The sequence below is a fragment of the Ochotona princeps genome, chromosome 30, assembly GCF_030435755.1.
Source record: "Ochotona princeps isolate mOchPri1 chromosome 30, mOchPri1.hap1, whole genome shotgun sequence".
NCBI lineage: Eukaryota > Metazoa > Chordata > Mammalia > Lagomorpha > Ochotonidae > Ochotona > Ochotona princeps.
Genome location: NC_080861.1, coordinates 16,931,121 through 16,948,603, shown reverse-complemented (window position 1 = coordinate 16,948,603; position 17,483 = coordinate 16,931,121). Strand labels below are relative to the sequence as shown.

General features: G+C 44.0%; 1 protein-coding gene across 2 annotated transcripts in view; it reads right to left on the bottom strand.

Moving 5' to 3' along the window:
* The window catches only part of PDCD6IP (programmed cell death 6 interacting protein), a 53,691-nt gene that overhangs the window by 11,060 nt on the left and 25,148 nt on the right, over positions 1-17,483 (bottom strand). The window contains exons 6-12 of one of the 2 annotated variants that reach the window (XM_058657146.1): positions 17,045-17,145; positions 14,816-14,947; positions 10,519-10,741; positions 8,593-8,716; positions 6,550-6,727; positions 2,575-2,686; positions 1,138-1,307 (exon numbers count right to left, since the gene is read on the bottom strand). In XM_058657146.1, the coding sequence (XP_058513129.1) occupies positions 1,138-1,307; positions 2,575-2,686; positions 6,550-6,727; positions 8,593-8,716; positions 10,519-10,741; positions 14,816-14,947; positions 17,045-17,145 (1,040 nt within the window). The remainder of the gene's footprint in view (positions 1-1,137; positions 1,308-2,574; positions 2,687-6,549; positions 6,728-8,592; positions 8,717-10,518; positions 10,742-14,815; positions 14,948-17,044; positions 17,146-17,483) is intronic. The other variant, XM_058657147.1, reaches the window with a different exon arrangement.

The window sequence follows — 17,483 nt, the reverse complement described above, 5'->3', positions numbered from 1 at the left end:
GGGCTCAGCTGGCCATTGCAGCCACTTGGGGAGTGAACAAGAAGATGGAAGATCTCCCTCTCTGTCTCTCCTTCTCCTTGTAAATCTGATCTTCCAATAAAAAAAAAAAAAATCTCTAAAAAAAAACACTGATGTAAGAAAGAATTTGTGGTCAGGGAAGTATTGGTCAAATCCAGTCCTTTCGGGCTTGGCGGTGTGGCCTAGTGGCTAAGGTCCTCGCCTTGATCCCATATGGCCGCTGGTTCTAATCCTGGCAGCTCCACTTCCTCTCTGTCTCTCCTCCTCTCAGTATATCTGACTTTGTATAAAAATAAAATAAATCTTAAAAAAAAAAAAAAAAAAAAAGAAGGTGATCTGGACAATTTTGGGCTTGGCAGCGTGGCCTAGTGGCTAAGGTCCTCGCCTTGATCCCATATGGCCGCTGGTTCTAATCCCAGCAGCTCCACTTCCTCTCTATCTCTCCTCCTCTCAGTATATCTGACTTTGTAAAAAAAAAAAAAAAAAAAAAAAAAAAAATCCAGTCCTTTCAGGCCAAGGAAGTTTCTATACTTCCAAGCCTCTCCTTTTTTATAAAACCTGATTCAAGCGCTGTGAACATATGAAATATCTAGTAGCTATTACTTAGCTTATAAAAGATATTCAATAAATGAATATTATTACAGCATATTAACATTGGTAAAATTACCTGTAACACTATGTGAGCACATACACTGTTTCAGGATAAAAACACGAATTTACTTGTGTTTTGTTTTGTAAGAAGACAATAAGAAAACGGCAATTCAGGGGAGTCCGTGTAGCACATCGGTCAAGGCACCATCCAGCAGCCAGCACGATGTACCAGGGTACCTTGGTGGAGCGCAGGCTCCACTCTCACACACAGCTTCCAGTGGATGGACGCCCAGCAGGCAGTGGGGGACAGCCCAGTCCTTAGGCCCCTGTCAACCAGGGGGACACGGGTCAAGCTCCATGTTTCTGACTTGGACCTGCTCGTTCAGTATTTGGGGAGAGAACCAGTGAATGGAAAATCTCAATCCATCTGTTTCCATCTCTCTGTCTTTCAGATAAATTATAAATAAACTGACAGTCCACTATACGTCATATCAAACAGTGTCCACACTTCAGAATGCACCTGCTCACCTCGCTGCCCTGCATGGTCTTTGCCGGGTTGGCGGAAGGAATGGCAGCGTTCAGCTCGGGCTCCGGCTTACACAGGAGTGCGATGGTGTCGCGGTGAGCCTGGTAGCGTTCTTTCACTTGTCCGTCAGCTTGCACAGCTTTGTCTAACACTGCTCGGAAGTTGTTTCCCTCTGTGGAAAAAGGACATGCCCAGGGCGCAGCAACGATCTCCGTGTACTGTATGATACATCATACCACAGCATATCACATCACAGTAATGTTTTAATGCTAATACGATGGCTGTGCCTCTAGTGTGGGCCCCTAACATTCCTTATTTTACCCTCTTATATTCCCCAATTCACTCGATAATAAAACCTCTGCTCCTGTCAGTCTTTGCAGTTTTTTCTTTCTGCAAAAATAACAAAATCATTTCTAAAAACCCAAAGCTATACTTTATGTTTATGAAACCCAAAGGCATATGACTATACCTTAAAATACATGTGGCAGTTATTGCTGCTGAATACAAGCAAGCTGATACTACTCTAATCTTTTCCTGTAACTCTTGAACACAGAAAGAAAACATTCTCTAAATACCCACAAACCTTAAAAATGTATTCCACTCTTAGAGGTTCAATATGACTTAAAAGAGCACCAGCTACCTCAAAACCAAGTCGTTCTTCAAAAGAAATCAAGTCTCTAGCCACTGTGAAAACAACACCTTATCAAGCACGGAAGTCTTTAAAAACATGAGTATGGCTTCAAAGTAACTGCTTATGCTCATTTTTGGTCATCAGTAAAAATAAAATTGTAAAATCAAACAGATAATATGGTCCTATTTATCCTTAAAACATACACAGGGTTGGAATAGTAGATCAGAATTAAAGGATCATATTGGGGGCTGGCGTTGTTGCACAGCACATAAAGCCACTGCCTGCAAGCCTGGCACCCCATATAGGCACCGGTTCAAACCCTGGCTATTCCATTTCCCACCAGCAGCTCTCCATCAGCAACCTGTGCAAGATGAGCCAGCTGCTGGGGCAGACCTGGCTGGACTCGCTCCGGCGTCGACGGCCCAGGGCTGGCCACTGCCCGTCAGCAGTGAACCACCAGACGGAAGATGGTTCTCCCCAACACTCTCTCTCGATCGCCCTCTTTCTCTCCCTCTCCTCCCATCTCTCTAACTCCTTCAAAACAAATACATGCCTTCAAAATAGATAAAAGGCTCATTTTAATTTTCACTTTACACCTTTCTTAAGAACTTAAATTTCTTAACATAAGCATAGATAACTTTTTTTTTTTTTTGGCTACTTTTCCACTGAACATGAAACTGAGGCAAACTATTTGGGATTTCATTACAGAACAGTTTCAGTAAAAATGAGCTTATAGTTGGGTTAATTAAACAAAATGTCAATTCAAGTTAGGAAGCTGCTCGAGGGAAGCCACGGACAGCACGCTTACCCGCCCTCAAGGGCTTATACAGCTCACTGGACGGCGTCCTCTGCCAGCGCTCCTTGAACTTGGCTCTCAAATCCTTGTCCGTGGCTTCTTCTTCATCCAGTAGTCTTAATGACTTGCAGGGCAGATAAAACAGCACTAAGTTACCATTTCTGGCCTTAAAGATTTAAAACATTTAAAAACAAACCACACCCAATATGGGTGAAAATGTAGCAAGATGGAGAGAATCCTACACTACCATTGAGTAGAATATAAACTGGTAACAGAAAACTTGTTACAACATATTTAACGAAATGTTACAAAATTTAAGTTTGAATTAACCATTACCCATCTCAATAGAATGAAATGGAAGAATAAGAAATTTTACATCTAAAATACTAAGATAAACTTTTTAAGACCTATTTATTTTTATTGCAAGTCCAAAATAGAGAGGAAGAGAAGTCAAAAAGAAAGATCCTCTGTCCGCTGATTCACTCCCCGAGTAGCCACGATGGCCACAACTGAGCTAGATCCGAAGCCAGGAGCCTTCTCTAGGTCTCCCACTCGGGTGCAGGGTCCCAAGGCTTTAGGCCGTCCTCGATTGCTTTTCCAGGCCACAGGCAGGGAGCTGGAAGGGAAGCAGGACTGTTGGGACGGACACACACCAGCGCCCATATGGGATCCTGATGTGTGCAAGGCAAGGACTTTAACCACTAGGCTACTGCGCCGGGACCAATAAGATTACCTTAAAAAATTTAAAAAAAATTAAAAAAATTTTTGTTAAATAAATAAAAACTGTAAACAAAATGTTTCAACTTCAGAAGCCCAAAACAAAACTATGAACTATGAAAAAAATTAAACAACGAGCAATAAACATAAGGGCCCATTTTGTTTTTTAAAGATATGCAGGGAAAGCTGCCCACCAGCACAGAGTGGGGCAGGGGACGTTAGGCAAGGGCATACCACCCCAGCCCCCAGACAAGCTGAGCAACGCTGGGCAGAGGCAGGGCTGCACATTTTCCAGGGAAGGGTGTTTGGGAAAATGTTGGAGTGTGGGCTGCTGAGGGTATGTTTGACATAGGAGGGATATTTCCCAATAATGAACACAAGAGCCACAGTTAGGGAGAGGCCAAGCCACAAGCCATGCCAGGCTGTAGTTGTGTGTGTGTGTGTGTGTGTGTGTGTGTGTGTGCGCACGCGCGCGCGCCAGGCCTGGGGCGAGCCAGGTCTGGGGCAGGCCAGGCTAGGCCAGGCAGCAGCACACACAATAGCCAAGATGGAATATGGGCCATGCCAGACTAGCTAGGCTGCAAAACCTTCCAGCAAGACTTGAGACTGACTGCAGGTAACACCAGACTGAGCTGACATACCCACTGGCACAAACCAAGATCCCGGACTGGTAACAGGCCTGGTAGGAAGGATTAACCAGATGGGCTGTAGCCCCCACTGCTAAGTGCGAGAGAGAGCTGAAGGACAGAGCAGGCTGAGCAAGGCTGCAGCACCCACCTACACACCTGCATGCATGTGGGCTGGCTCCAAGTGCAGGCAAAACTGAACTCTGCTCCAGCTCTCACTAGCACTTGGAAAGGTCAGAATGGGTACGGGATGAGGTGAGCTAGGGAGCAGGTCTCATCAGTTCACATGAGAGCAGGGTCTGAGGGTGGGCAAGGCTGGCTAGGCCACAGTAACTGCTAGTGAATGCCAGGACTGGGGGTGGCCATGTCAGGCTAGGCCACAGCACCAGCCAGTACACATAAGATCTATCCTGGGAACAGGCCCAGTAGGAGAGACCACAGCTCCCAATCATGGGCATGGGTTAGGGTCAGGCCAGGATGTAACACTTGCAGGCATATTGGGAGCCAGGTCAGGCACGGGCCAGGCTGGTTCATTTAGCAGTACAAACTGGCATGAGTGAGAGCCAGAACAGGGTGCAAGACAAGTAACACTTGCTAGTTCACATGAGGGCCTTGGTTGTGGGTGGCTCAGGCTGAGCAAAGGCTGCTGCACCCACTGGAAAGAGCTAGGACAGGCTGTGCCAGACCGCTGCACATGCCAACAAATGCCAAGACTAGCAGCAGGCACTGCCAGACTGAGTCACAGTATATGCCAGCATTAGCAAGATCCAGGACTGCGAAGACTGTTACGGGAATGCTGAGGACCCCCCCTGCTAGGTTTCTGCTTCCACTGGTGAACATGAGCTTGAACTAAGGGTGAGCCCCTCAGGGTAGAGCTACAGCACACACTTGCCAGCCTAGGGGCTGGGTCTGAGGGCAGGCTGGGCTGGGCTAGGCTGTCACACCTGCTGGTGTGCACAAGAGCCAGAATGGGTACAGGCCAACCAGGCTAGGTCACAGTGTCCACTAGCAAGTGCTGGCACTAGGTGCAAGGTATGTCAGATTGAACACAGTATCCCCTGGCATGCAAAAGGTCCATGGCTGGGAGCAGGCCTGGCAGGGGAACTGAGGACACTCCCCTGCTAGGCTGCAACTCCCGCTGGTGAGCACAAGAGCCAGAGCTGGAAGCGGACCAGGCTGGACAAGGCAGCAGCACCCTTGTGAGGGCCAGGTTTCAGGTCAGGTCAGGCTGAACTAAGCCACAGCACCCATGGTATACACAAAAGCCAGATGGGATGAAAGCCAGACCGGGTTAGGCAGCAGCAAATGCCAAGAACTGGGGCTAGAAGCAGGCCTGGTGGGGATTTTGAGAATTGTCCTGATTAGGCCATGGCACCTGCTGGTGTACATAAGGATCAGGTTTGTAGCTCGCTGGGCCAAACTTGACTACAGCACTATCAATTTGTCTGAGAAATGGGGCCAGGGGTAGTAATGACCAGGCAGCTGCATCCACTGGTATGTGTGATGGCTGGTGCCGGTGACAGACCATACCTGACCCTGCACCGGCATGACGTCACTCCAGGAGAGGTTTCTTGGGCAACTCCCCAACTAAACTACTGGACTCAAACCCCAGCCACAAGGAAAATCAGCAGGTAAGTGGCCCGACCTTGCAACGCATGTGTCTAGACTCCGCCTCTTCAGTTGCTGATGCCTGTACAGTGGACAGAGCATGCCCACATGCACACAGGGAACAAGACAGCCAGCTCCTCTGGGCCAACAGAGGACCTCAACTGCCTTGTCAGACCAAGGAAGGCAGAACCGGTTGGACCACTCTCCTGGCCAAGCTTTGCAGCATGTTCCTATGTAACACCAATTTAAATTTGTTTGCTGTAGTTTTTCTATGTCCAACAGAAGTAAGTGCAGACCCAGCAAGGTTGGTAAATGTTCACTGTATAATTAATGTGAGCCTTTTCATCAGCAGCAGCTATCCTTGGCCAATATTGTAGTAATAACATCCATAACTTATGAAGCATATCCCATGTTGCAAATGTCAGTCACCTTGCTGTTTTAGTTTAATTCTTTAACTCTGGGAGGTAAATATTCTCATCTACATGACTCACAACGTCACTAGTACTTAGGTACTCATCCTTGCCCAAAAATTCTTAGAAATGATTTATAAAGTGTCTGAAAAAGATGTATCAATTAGGGAAGAGAGAGTTACATTACCAAATAACTGACTTTAGCCAAAAAGCTCTTTAAAGCGTCTCATATCTACCGATAACGCTATCTGCACTGACGAAGCTGACTTGTAACACTTCTGATGATGTGACTTCCTTGTCTATCCATGTCCGCCAAGAAACCTCAACTGGGCAAGCACAGAAGAGATCACTGATCATGAAGATTCTGAACAGCTGTGTGATACTAATTTCTCTTAGCATATCAGCATTACACAAAGGTCAAATGATTTATTAATCTAGCACACTTGAACCCTTTATCTACTCAACTAGAATTCTTGAGGCAGCAGAGTAGGCAAAGGGCAGAGCCAATCTACCAAGGTGATAAAAGCGAGCCTGAGACACCCAGCAGGAGCAAGATGGCAGCCCTCACCCCTGTGGGACATGAGGGACCACAGCTACTAACTGAAACATAAAAACGTCAATCCTACCTCGTCTAGGATTTCTCTATTTCTCTGCAGTAGTTCAGGCAGTTCTCTGATCAGCTTATCGACGGTCTGGATGCCTCCCTGCTCAATCACAGACGTGGACTTGGTCAGGATAGACTGAGGCACAGTGTCTCCAGACACGTCTTCAATCGCTGCTGGAAGATTCAGTGAAGCCAATACACTGAAAAACATGACACAATCTACATCATCAGAAAGTCTGAACAGATCTGAAATTTATAGCAATGCCATGAACCTATCCACAGAAAAATAAAGGTATGTGACCGATAAAGTAAAAAGAAACTTGATAAAGAATTAAATGGAGTTCACAGCTCAGAATTAAAAGCCAAAAGAAAAACTAACAACAATACTAAAATATACCAGGTATCTCCAGTTGTACACCTAAGCTTCTTCTAGCTTAATTACAAGTGAAAGGTCTATCTTTGAAATTTCTCTCATTGGGGCTGGAGCCATAGCATCCAAGTGAAGCCTCCACCTATGGCGCCAGCATTCCATGAGTCCTGGTTTGTGCTCCAGCTGCTCCACTTGCAATCCAATTCCCTGCTAATGGCCAGGGAAAGCAGCAGGGGATAGCCCAAAAGCATGGGCCCCTGCACCCCACCCAGTTCCTGGCTCTTGGCCTCAGACTGACCCGCTCTAGCCATTGCAGCTGTGGGGAGTGAACCAGCAGATGGAAACTCACTCATCTGTTCTATCGCTGCAACTCTAGCTAAAAGAAAAATAATTGTTTACACAATGTTTATCTGTTCCCAGTTTCCTAGTATAATAATGACTGCATTAATTTAGACATTGGGCTGGGAGACACTGATCCCTGTCTTTTAATGTAAGAATAAAAAGGCAAAGAAAATGACATAATGGAATGAACTCCTCAGGAAACAAGCTCTGCAGAAACTTGAACTGTCTCGTCAGATGCAAGATAAAACTTTTGCTGCTGCCTTGCTAAACAGAGGAAAAAAGTCAGAATCCATGCATTCATCAAAATTAGAAACATGAGCAAACAGTCTGAGTTTCACATATCTGGTACAGGAGCTGCTCCCAAAACACACAGAGAACTCCTTAAAATGACATGCCCCCCCACACACACATAACTCACATGCATGCAAAAATGCTAAAACTAAAAAGACTGACAGTACCAAGGGTTGTCAAGGGTGCAGGGCAACTATGCTTATCAAATGGTACAGGCAGGAATATAAAACTGAACAACCACTTTGGAAAACAATTGGCAATGTCAAAAACAGTTGAAGATACACTAACCACAGATGCTAGCAATTCTACAACTAGGTCTCTACCCAAAAGAATAACATGTCCACATAAGACCTGTGCATAAATACACACGACTACTGAAACGTATCAACAGGTACAAGGATGAGCAAACTGCTGTGAGGCCCTAAAACAGAATACTGTTCAGCAATAAAATCGATCAAACTAATGCACACAATATTGATCAATTTCAGACACAAAAGCTTTATTTCTGCTTGTCATTTCTATCAAACTAGCAGGGTGGGCATTTCTTAACAGATCACGTGGCTCAAGTGCTACCTCTACTTCCAATTCCAACTGCCCGTGAATGTACACCCTGAAGGCATCAGCTTACGGCACAGAGTTGGAACCTGACACCCACATGGAGTGTCTTTTCTGGTCTCAACCTGGCCTGGCTACTGCAGACAGGAAAGATCTAGCTGGTGTAAGATCCTCCTCCTCTCATCACTCACTCACTCTTCTTCCCTTCCTCCCTCCCCCTCTCTCACTTGTCCATAAAACAAAAATGAAAATAAAAATTTGAAACCTTTATAGAAATAAATATGCTAGTTATCAAACATGCCCACATCATTTCTGCAAATAAGTGTCTTCATGTACTTACGAGGGCTTAACAAATACAATTTCCCTAAGAAGTATGTACATAGCTGTATCTACTGTTTCTATGTCCATGGTATTTCATTTCAACATGGGGAAACTAAAATGTCCATGAACTATTCAAAGAACAACCAAATCTTACAGACCAATTCCCCGAAGTTAAGCTCTACATACCCATTTGCCAAAGTTGTGGCTTCTCTCATTTGAGCAATTGATCTGTTAACCAAATCAGCCTTCCTCTGGTTGTAGGCAGCCAGAGACTGCTGCACCGAAACAGGAACCATCTTCTCAAACAGATCTAACATTAGAAACAAAGGTTTAAGACAAAATTCAAACTGTAAAAGTAACTTCCTCTCTTCTTTCCATTACTCACAGTTCACAGATATTTAAAGAGCAGCACTTAACAAAATGTCTTTCCTTAAGTATGATGGGTTTTTAGTGACACTGTTCATTTGCAGATTAAACTAAGTACGCCACAGTGCACAGATTCAACTTCTGGCCCCACCATTAGCGAACCTACAACCCTGGGCAAATTCCTTAACCACTTTGTGCATCAGTGTTCTCTTCAAACAGGAAAATAGGGCCCAGCGGCATGGCCTAGCGGCTAAAGTCCTAGCCTTGAAAGCCCCGGGATCCCATATGGACGCCAGTTCTAATCCCGGCAGCTCCACTTCCCATCCAGCTCCCTGCTTGTGGCCTGGGAAAGCAGTCAAGGACGGCCCAAACATTTGGGACCCTGCACCCGTGTGGGAGACCCGGAGGAGGTTCCTGGTTCCCGGCATCAGATCGGCGCAGCACAGGCCGTTGCGGCTCACTTGGGGAGTGAATCATCGGACGGAAGATCTTCCTCTCTGTCTCTCCTCCTCTCTGTATATCTGTCTGTAATAAAATGAATAAATCTTTAAAAAAAAAAAGAAAAAGGAAAACAGCCCATCTTACCAGGGCTTCCGTGACAAATAAACCCACATATTATTTGGAAAATGCTTAAGAGTCACAGGCACATGGTCAACACTCTCATTTTTGCTAAATAAGCCGAAGTTAAAATGATCACCCTTTCGCAACAAGCCAGAATGTTATCCTCAACGCCTCAGCTACAAGCTATCACACACTGCTCATATCTGATATCCAAGAGTACTTGAACAATCATTTACTTGTTACATGCACAACTCTGGAAGTTTGTATGTGTAAAGAATATCTATGCGTTCATTTCTAATGACAACATCTTAAATAATGTAACGCTGCCACTTGCAAAGCTGACATCCCACAGTGAAGTGATTTAAGTCCTAGCTGCTCTGCTTCCAATCCAGCTTCCTGCTAATGAGCCTGGAAAGGTAGCAGACAATGGCTCAAGCACTTCCCCTGCCACCAATCGGAGATCAGGATGGAGCTCCTCACTCTTCAGCCTGTCCCACCCCTGACTGGAGGCAACCTAGGGAATGAACCAGCAGAAGAGAGACACGTATGTATGTTTTATTCTTGCTCGGCCTTTCAATTAAGTCAATCTTCACATAACACAACAAATGTTACAATGGCAAGTGCTTGTTTAAAGTCTTGATGGGGCACAGTGGATAAAGCCACCACCTGTGATGCTGGCATCCCATATGTGTGCCAGTTCAAATCCCAGCTGTTCCACTTCTGATCCAGTTCCCTATTAACAGCCTGGGAAAATAACAGAAAAAATGACCCAAGTGTTTGGGTCCCTATTACCCATACGGAAGATCTGAACGAACTTTCTGACACCTAGCTTTCTTCTGGCCTCACCTTGGAAAATGCAGCCATCTGGGGAATGAACCAGTAGATGCAAGGCCTCTCTGTGTGTACCTCCCATTTCAAATAAGTAAATAAACCTTCTAAAAATAAAATCTTGATCATAACGAAACCAGTCTCAAGTTTTGTCTCTGGTAGATATTTCATATGGCCAATCACTTTCTATGTGTAAACTGCACAGAAGGAACAACACTTGGTATTGTCACACTCATTTCAAGTAACAAGAATGGAAATCATACTCAAAGCACAGGAGAACAAGTTTGTGTTCTTAGCTAGAAGGCAGCTAAGCCTGCTCAGGAGAGAAATTCAAGTGCACCTCAACCAGGGACATACCAGTGAATTTTTGGCTGATAGGCACATTGACGGGCGTGGATTTCACAAGCGTGGCTTTGCCAATGGGATCTAGATCTTTGAGGTCTGGCACTCGGTCATGATAGATGAAGTCATTATCCTTCTTTGCTGCAGTAAGGGCACGGTTGATTTTGTCAGAAAAATCTTTTACACTCACATACTCATCATAGCGAGATGCCACTGTCTTAATCAGTTCTGCTGCATGCTAAAAATGAAAATGAAAAAAAAAAAAGAACATTTTTTTCCTCTTTCTTCATCAGAAAATCTTTACTCCAATGATCTACATATTCAGCATTATGGCGGACAGGATAAACTGAAAATTCTATTACAACATCCACAAGACATGAAGGAAAACACACAGCCAATCTCCCGCCTTTAAACACGTACCCAGCTTTGGCATGGCCCAATTCTGGCCACTGCAGCAATCTGAGCAGTGAACCAGCAGGTGGAAAATTCTCTTTCTCTCCATCTCTATGCGTAAATCTTTCTAATACAACAAAATAAATGAGAGTCTTGAAAAAAGAAACAAAAGAAAACACAAAATCAAAGGAAGTGGTCAGTCAAAAAATGCCATGTAAAAGTACATGCATCTTTGACCCGGAAGTACATGCATGCTGCACTGTAAAACTGTTAAATATGTCTTGACAATGGGATGCTGGATTCTCTGCCACTGTCCATGCCTACAACATCAGGACACATTTAACTGGAAGAATGAGGGACTTAACAACTGTTCATGAAGCACTATGCATTGTGAAGACAGAGGGGAAGCTGGTGGGGACAAGAGACTCCAGGAGGGCGAGAGGGGAAATGCCAGAGCCTGTGTAACCATGTCACAAAATAATAATTTGAAAAATACTCTAATCAAAATAAATGAATAAATAAGTAAAGACCATGAGGAAAAGGCCTGACACAATGATGGCTGGAAAGCAGCCAGGTCCGATTCCCTTCACCCAGGGTTCCCCAGGGAAATCTGCCATCAAACACAAGCAACTGAAAAGACACGCTGTCTGCCTCTGGAGGCGAGCAGTCTAACTCTCCAAGATCGGGGGGAATGCTCAGCCCAAGCCAAAGACCACAGACAGAACCATTTGGTTCTGACCCTGCCTGCCAAGCCAACTGTAGATGGCACAATCATGCCCAAAAATGGAGATCAACTACAACCTAAGAACACAGTCGCAGTCTCAAAGGAACACAAAGCACCAACCCGGGAGCAGGTGGGCCAGACAACACTGGACGACAACAAGAGACCATGAGGACGGCAAAACAAGAGGTAAGAGCGCCCAGGAAAGAAGGGGACGCAATTCATGGGCAATACAAAGACAAGCATTGATACAAGGAATGTAATGGAGTAGAGAAATGGCAGTCAAGAAGAAACAATGTACTAACAGAAAAGATGAACAGATGCTAACATGGCAGCTGGGGAGGGAAAGCTCAACCAAGTACAAAACCAAGTCTTCTCTAGTTACTGATGTGAACACACCAAGAACTCCAAAGAAAGCTAAACTAGACTTGCAATACAGTTGGATAGTGACTATTATTAATTCACAATGAATTGTGTTTATTGGAATGACAAGATTTTACTTTTTTCAGTATGTATCTATTTATTTGGAAGGCAGAGTTATAGTTCTTAAGAATGAAATAGGTGGCCCAGTGCAGTAGCTTAGTGGCTGAAGTCCTCGCCTTACATGCTCCAGGATCCCATATAGGCACAAGTTCTAATCCTGGCAGTCCCGCTTCCCTTCCAGCTCCCTGCTTGTGGCCTGGGAAAGCAGTCAAGCATGGCCCAAAGCCAGGGGACCCTGCACCCATGTGGGAGACCCAGAGGAAGCTGATTAGCGCCCTTCAAAGATTAGACCGTGCGGGCCCGGCGGCGTGGCCTAGCGGCTAAAGTCCTCGCCTTGGAAGCCCCGGGATCCCATATGGGCGCCAGTTCTAATCCCGGCAGCTCCACTTCCCATCCAGCTCCCTGCTTGTGGCCTGGGAAAGCAGTTGAGGACGGCCCAATGCATTGGGACACTGCACCCCCGTGGGAGACCCGGAAGAGGTTCCAGGTTCCCGGCTTCGGATCGGCGCGCATCGGCCCGTTGCGGCTCACTTGGGGAGTGCATCATCGGACGGAAGATCTTCCTCTCTGTCTCTCCTCCTCTCTGTATATCTGTCTGTAATAAAATGAATAAATCTTTTAAAAAAAAAAAAAAAAAAAAAAAAAGATTAGACCGTGCCCTCCTCCACGACAGGAAGGCAGAGGGGAGAAGCCAACTGTAAATTTCACAGAGCACACCTATGCTGGAACCGTGACCTTGGACTTCAAGAATTTCTGTTGTTTAGGTGATATGGTTTTTGTTAATAGCAGCCCAAGCTGATCAAGACATCTAAAACACAGGCATACACGACTATCCACTGCCACGTCACCGTGCCGATGGGGCTTGGCAACAGGACATGGCAGGAGATGCAGCTTACACCACGACACGCACTCTGTCCAGCTCTGAACAGAAACCGGCACAGCCTCTCCACTGCTGGGCTCCAAAGGAGACGCTCAGAGGAAGATAAATTGTTTCTTGAGAAAAACAAGATGTACAACACTATAGATTGCGCATTACCTCTTGGATAAGAATGAGGAGAGCAAAAAAAAAAAAAAGAGTGGGAGCTAAGAATGTGTATTCCACGCGTAGAAATAGAATTGTGTTTCAACAGAAAAAGAAAACACTTAAAGGGATTAAACAAGAAACTAATGGAAATTCTCTCTGCAGCAGCAGAGAACAAGACAGTGATGGGGAAGCGTGCACCTCTGTATGTACACATGCTGCTCCGACTCTGATTTGCAATTTTTCAACCCCACACAAAAAAATTGGAAAGAACAATGAGTAACAACACAATCTCTTCCTAGGTTTAACAGTCATTGCCATTCTGCTAGTCTGGCTTTCTGGCTTTCCCACACCTACACATAATGTGTGCATTTTTTTTCTTGCTGCAGAACCATTTGAAAGCAAAGTTCAAATTTCATGACCTCTCCTCAGCAAATATCTCACAGCATGTATCTCCTAATAAAGGAAATCTCCCTGGCCCACATGTGGCACAGCACGGTAATCCCCTGCCCTGTGCCGCCAGCATCTCACACCTACTTTGTGTAGCCAAAAACACAGCATCATCCAAAACGTACTGATGATGAATTATTTAAGCTGAAGTTTAATTTTTCCCGGCTCCAGAAGCAGTCCAATACATCATTTTACCTGCACTTCCATTTTATCCACTGATTTTCCTGACTCTGTGACTCTGCTTTGATTTCTGTTTGTATGGGAACAGGAAGTTACTTCCTTGTGCTGGAATTAATGAGCAGAAAGCTACGCCAATCGTGTGTACCTATGACGTCATGATTTGTCAGACTTACAGGTTTGTCTTCTCTACTGAGGAACGACAGAAAATAGGTTAATGGGCCTCTTTTTTTGCTTTTATTAACCTGTTTGCTTCTTTGTGAACTCAGATAAACTGAAAATATTTCATGCTCACTGGAGAAGAACTGATTAGTCTTTCTGTTATGTGCTAACTTCTAATGTATGATTAAAATTGCAAAGCTAAGCTACAAACTATGCATCTACAATGGAAAATAACCTTGTCTCTCACCTTGTAGCTTTCAATTAGCTTCCTTTTTACAGAGGGTACTTAAAAATCAGTATAAAATTTCAATAGAACTCTCTTCTCTTAGTAAATTCCTTCAATCTGATAACTCCAAAATCCCCCCAAAGGAAAAAATAATAATAAACAAATCACCTTTCCACAGAAATTGTGATCAGCAGCATTTTCATACAATGATCTAAGTTACCATAGCAATGATTACTTTATTCATAATCCAAACAAACCAGGCACATTTAAAACTCTGAGTCTTGGGATGAGCACTGCGGTGTGAGGGGTTAAGCATCCCATATGGGAGCTGGCATCTTATATGGGAACTGGTTCAAGTCCTGGCTCTACCACTTCCAATCCAACTCCCTGTTAATGTATCTGGGAAAGCAGTGGAAGACGGCCCAATGTTTGGACCCCTGCAACCTCCTAGCAAACCTAGATGAACTTTCTGATTGTGACTTGGCCAAGCCTTGGTCATTGTGGTCATTTGGAGTGTGAATATGTGTGTCTCTCTCTCTCTTTCTCTCCCTCTTCCTCTCTCTTTCTCTCCCCCCGCATGTGTATCTATACTTCCACTTGTGTCTCTTCCTCTAACTCTACCTTTCAAATAAACACATTTTTTTAATTCATTTTAAAAATCTACCACCAAGAGACTTACCTGCAACCTTGCAATTTCTTCTCCAAATTTCTTCTGCTGTTTGGCCAGGATGGACTGGTGGTACTCAGCATTGGCCTGCATGATACAGTGCTTGGCAGCCAGGACAGGGAACACCTCCTGGAAATAAAAATACTGACCAGGGGAGAGTCCAACCACACAAACCACCACAAACAACACGGGATGCAGGAAGAAAAGGGAAGGGAGACAGAGATTAGAATCACCCCATTAATGGCTTAGACAGAGGTTAGTCATTAGGTGTAAAGAGAAGACCACATGATTTTGCAAAGATTGAATCCTAAGATTCAATTTTTTTCTTCCAATTAAAAATAAGGGTTTATTTTTTCTTTGTAACTGTTAGTTGAAGCCAATTTAGGTTCTTAAGAAAATTCTCTTTAATACAGTCATGAAGTCGCCATTTTGTTGACAAAGAAGATAGGAATGCATGCACCAGGAAGAGCAGGAGGATGGCCACTCAGAAAGGAGTTCGAAGCACGGGGCTTTAGAAGCTTTCTTGTGAGCCCGTACCCAGCCCTTTGAGTTAACTAAACCACCATTACTCACATATACTAATGAAACTGCTCTATAGCTGACTGTTTCATCATGTTTAAAAGACAAAAGACAGGAAAGTAAGTGCTCACTTCAATTCACATGCTGAGACTTAACAAAGATGACTACAGCCACATAACAATGATTCCCTACCCCATAAACATTAACCCTGAATTATCATATACTGGAAAACACGTCACAGTGCTACAATAATAACTAATGATATCACAGGATTATTTTTGGTATAGTTTTCCTGGGAAAACATTTCCAATCAAAATTAATTTTTTTCCAAAAATCCATTGGCAGAGGCTATTCCACACAGCTAAATCCTAGCCCCCAAACTGCCTTTAGAAAGGATATAATATAACAATCCAAATTGTCTTATAATGTAGCACTTTCCTATCTGAATAATCTCCTAGCTTCCTGGTCCACTTCTGTTTTCTCATTAGAATATAAAAAGCCCATGAGCTTTCCTAATGGAAAGGAAAAGCTGAAAGGCTCTAACAAGCCCGACATTGCTCTCATGGCACTTCTCAAGGCAAGGCCAGTGCAACTTGGTACTTCAAACAGGAGAGGACTTCAAGGGGTTCAGGAACGCTGCAGAGGTAGCTTCCAAGTCTTTGCAGCTGGCATTCTTCTCTCCATGCCGGGGCTCAGCTAACAGCCCAACAGGACGCACGGTGAACTGTGCAGCTGAACGTGAGGTCGCTTACATGAAGAAGCCGTGACAGGAGATCCCAAGTCTCAACTCTGCCTCATTCTTGGTATATATTAAACTCACAGGAATCTTCAAAATAATTCCTTTGTGTTCCATTTCTAACTAATGTGTCCTGTTAATGTATTCACATACATTTTCACTTCACTCTAAAGCTGTCTGTAATCTCATAATTTGCAGAAATTCATGAATATGACATAAACCCATCAATTCTCCTACAAAAATCATAGTACAAAAACCACATGCCACTACAGAAATGAGGCTCCTTCTTTGAATATTTCTGAATAAGAGTAGCTGTAAACACACTTCGTTCAAACTGCTTTCTCCCTTAATTACTCCATATTTGTTAGTCACCTGCAAATGACCATCAACTCAGTGATCTTCTCAAATGCCCCTTGGAAAAGCTTACATCAAAACATACTTCCTGTGATACGTGGTTTAGGATGGTGGCTTTTCCTTAGCTGTCCGTTAGCAGCTCAATTTTCTAGACCTGCTGGCAAAACTGAATTCTAATCAATGTAAAAGATGTATTTATTTTGCTTTCTTTTCCTTTTTGTTCTTTATGTCTGTTTTTGCGCCTTAAGTCTCATCTTTAATTAAGAAAACAGGACAATAATTAAAAAGTGTGAATTATCAACATGCTCACGTACCCATGCGTGTACCAAACCACCAATGATTCCAAACCACAATGCTCTGATAAAATTATTTCAGACAGACTGTCAGTTTTTCATAGTTTTAGCTTAGAAAAAAAATGTGTAGTGAAGGATAGACAAAGGCATCCCCTAGATGTCAAAGAACTGATCACGCGTTATCAACTTAAAAATATATCTATACAAATACATTCTTCAAAAGTCTCCATTACAATCCCCAATTTCTTTCTATCATCTTTTACTCTGAATCTTGGGTATAAAAATACCCCCTATTTCCACATGCAAAGTAACCAACTGTTTATGGAAACAGGCACTGACCTTGGGGAGAGTGTCCTTGTACTGACATTGCTTGAAGGCATCACCAAAATAATCCGCAGCCTGGTTGGCCAGCTTAGCTATGATGGCATCTTTCATCTTATCTGGAACCAGCATTGAAACAGACTGTTATAAAGTGAATGGCACCATCTATGACCGTGTGGAAACTGAGATCACAAGTTTTAACATGTTTAAAAAAAAACACCTTCTTTAATCACACCCATTTTCCTGCATAAAACTCAATCATTCATGGGCAAATCCAGAGACACAAAGTACAGTAGTGGTAGAATAGTGGTTGCTAACAGCTGGGGCAAAGAAGAACAAGACTAACTGCTACCAACACAGGTCTCACTTGGAAGGAAGAACAATGCTCTAAAATACGGTATTTGCATGGGCTGCAAAACTCTGAGTCTACTGAAGACCAGTGAAGCCTTCAAAGAGT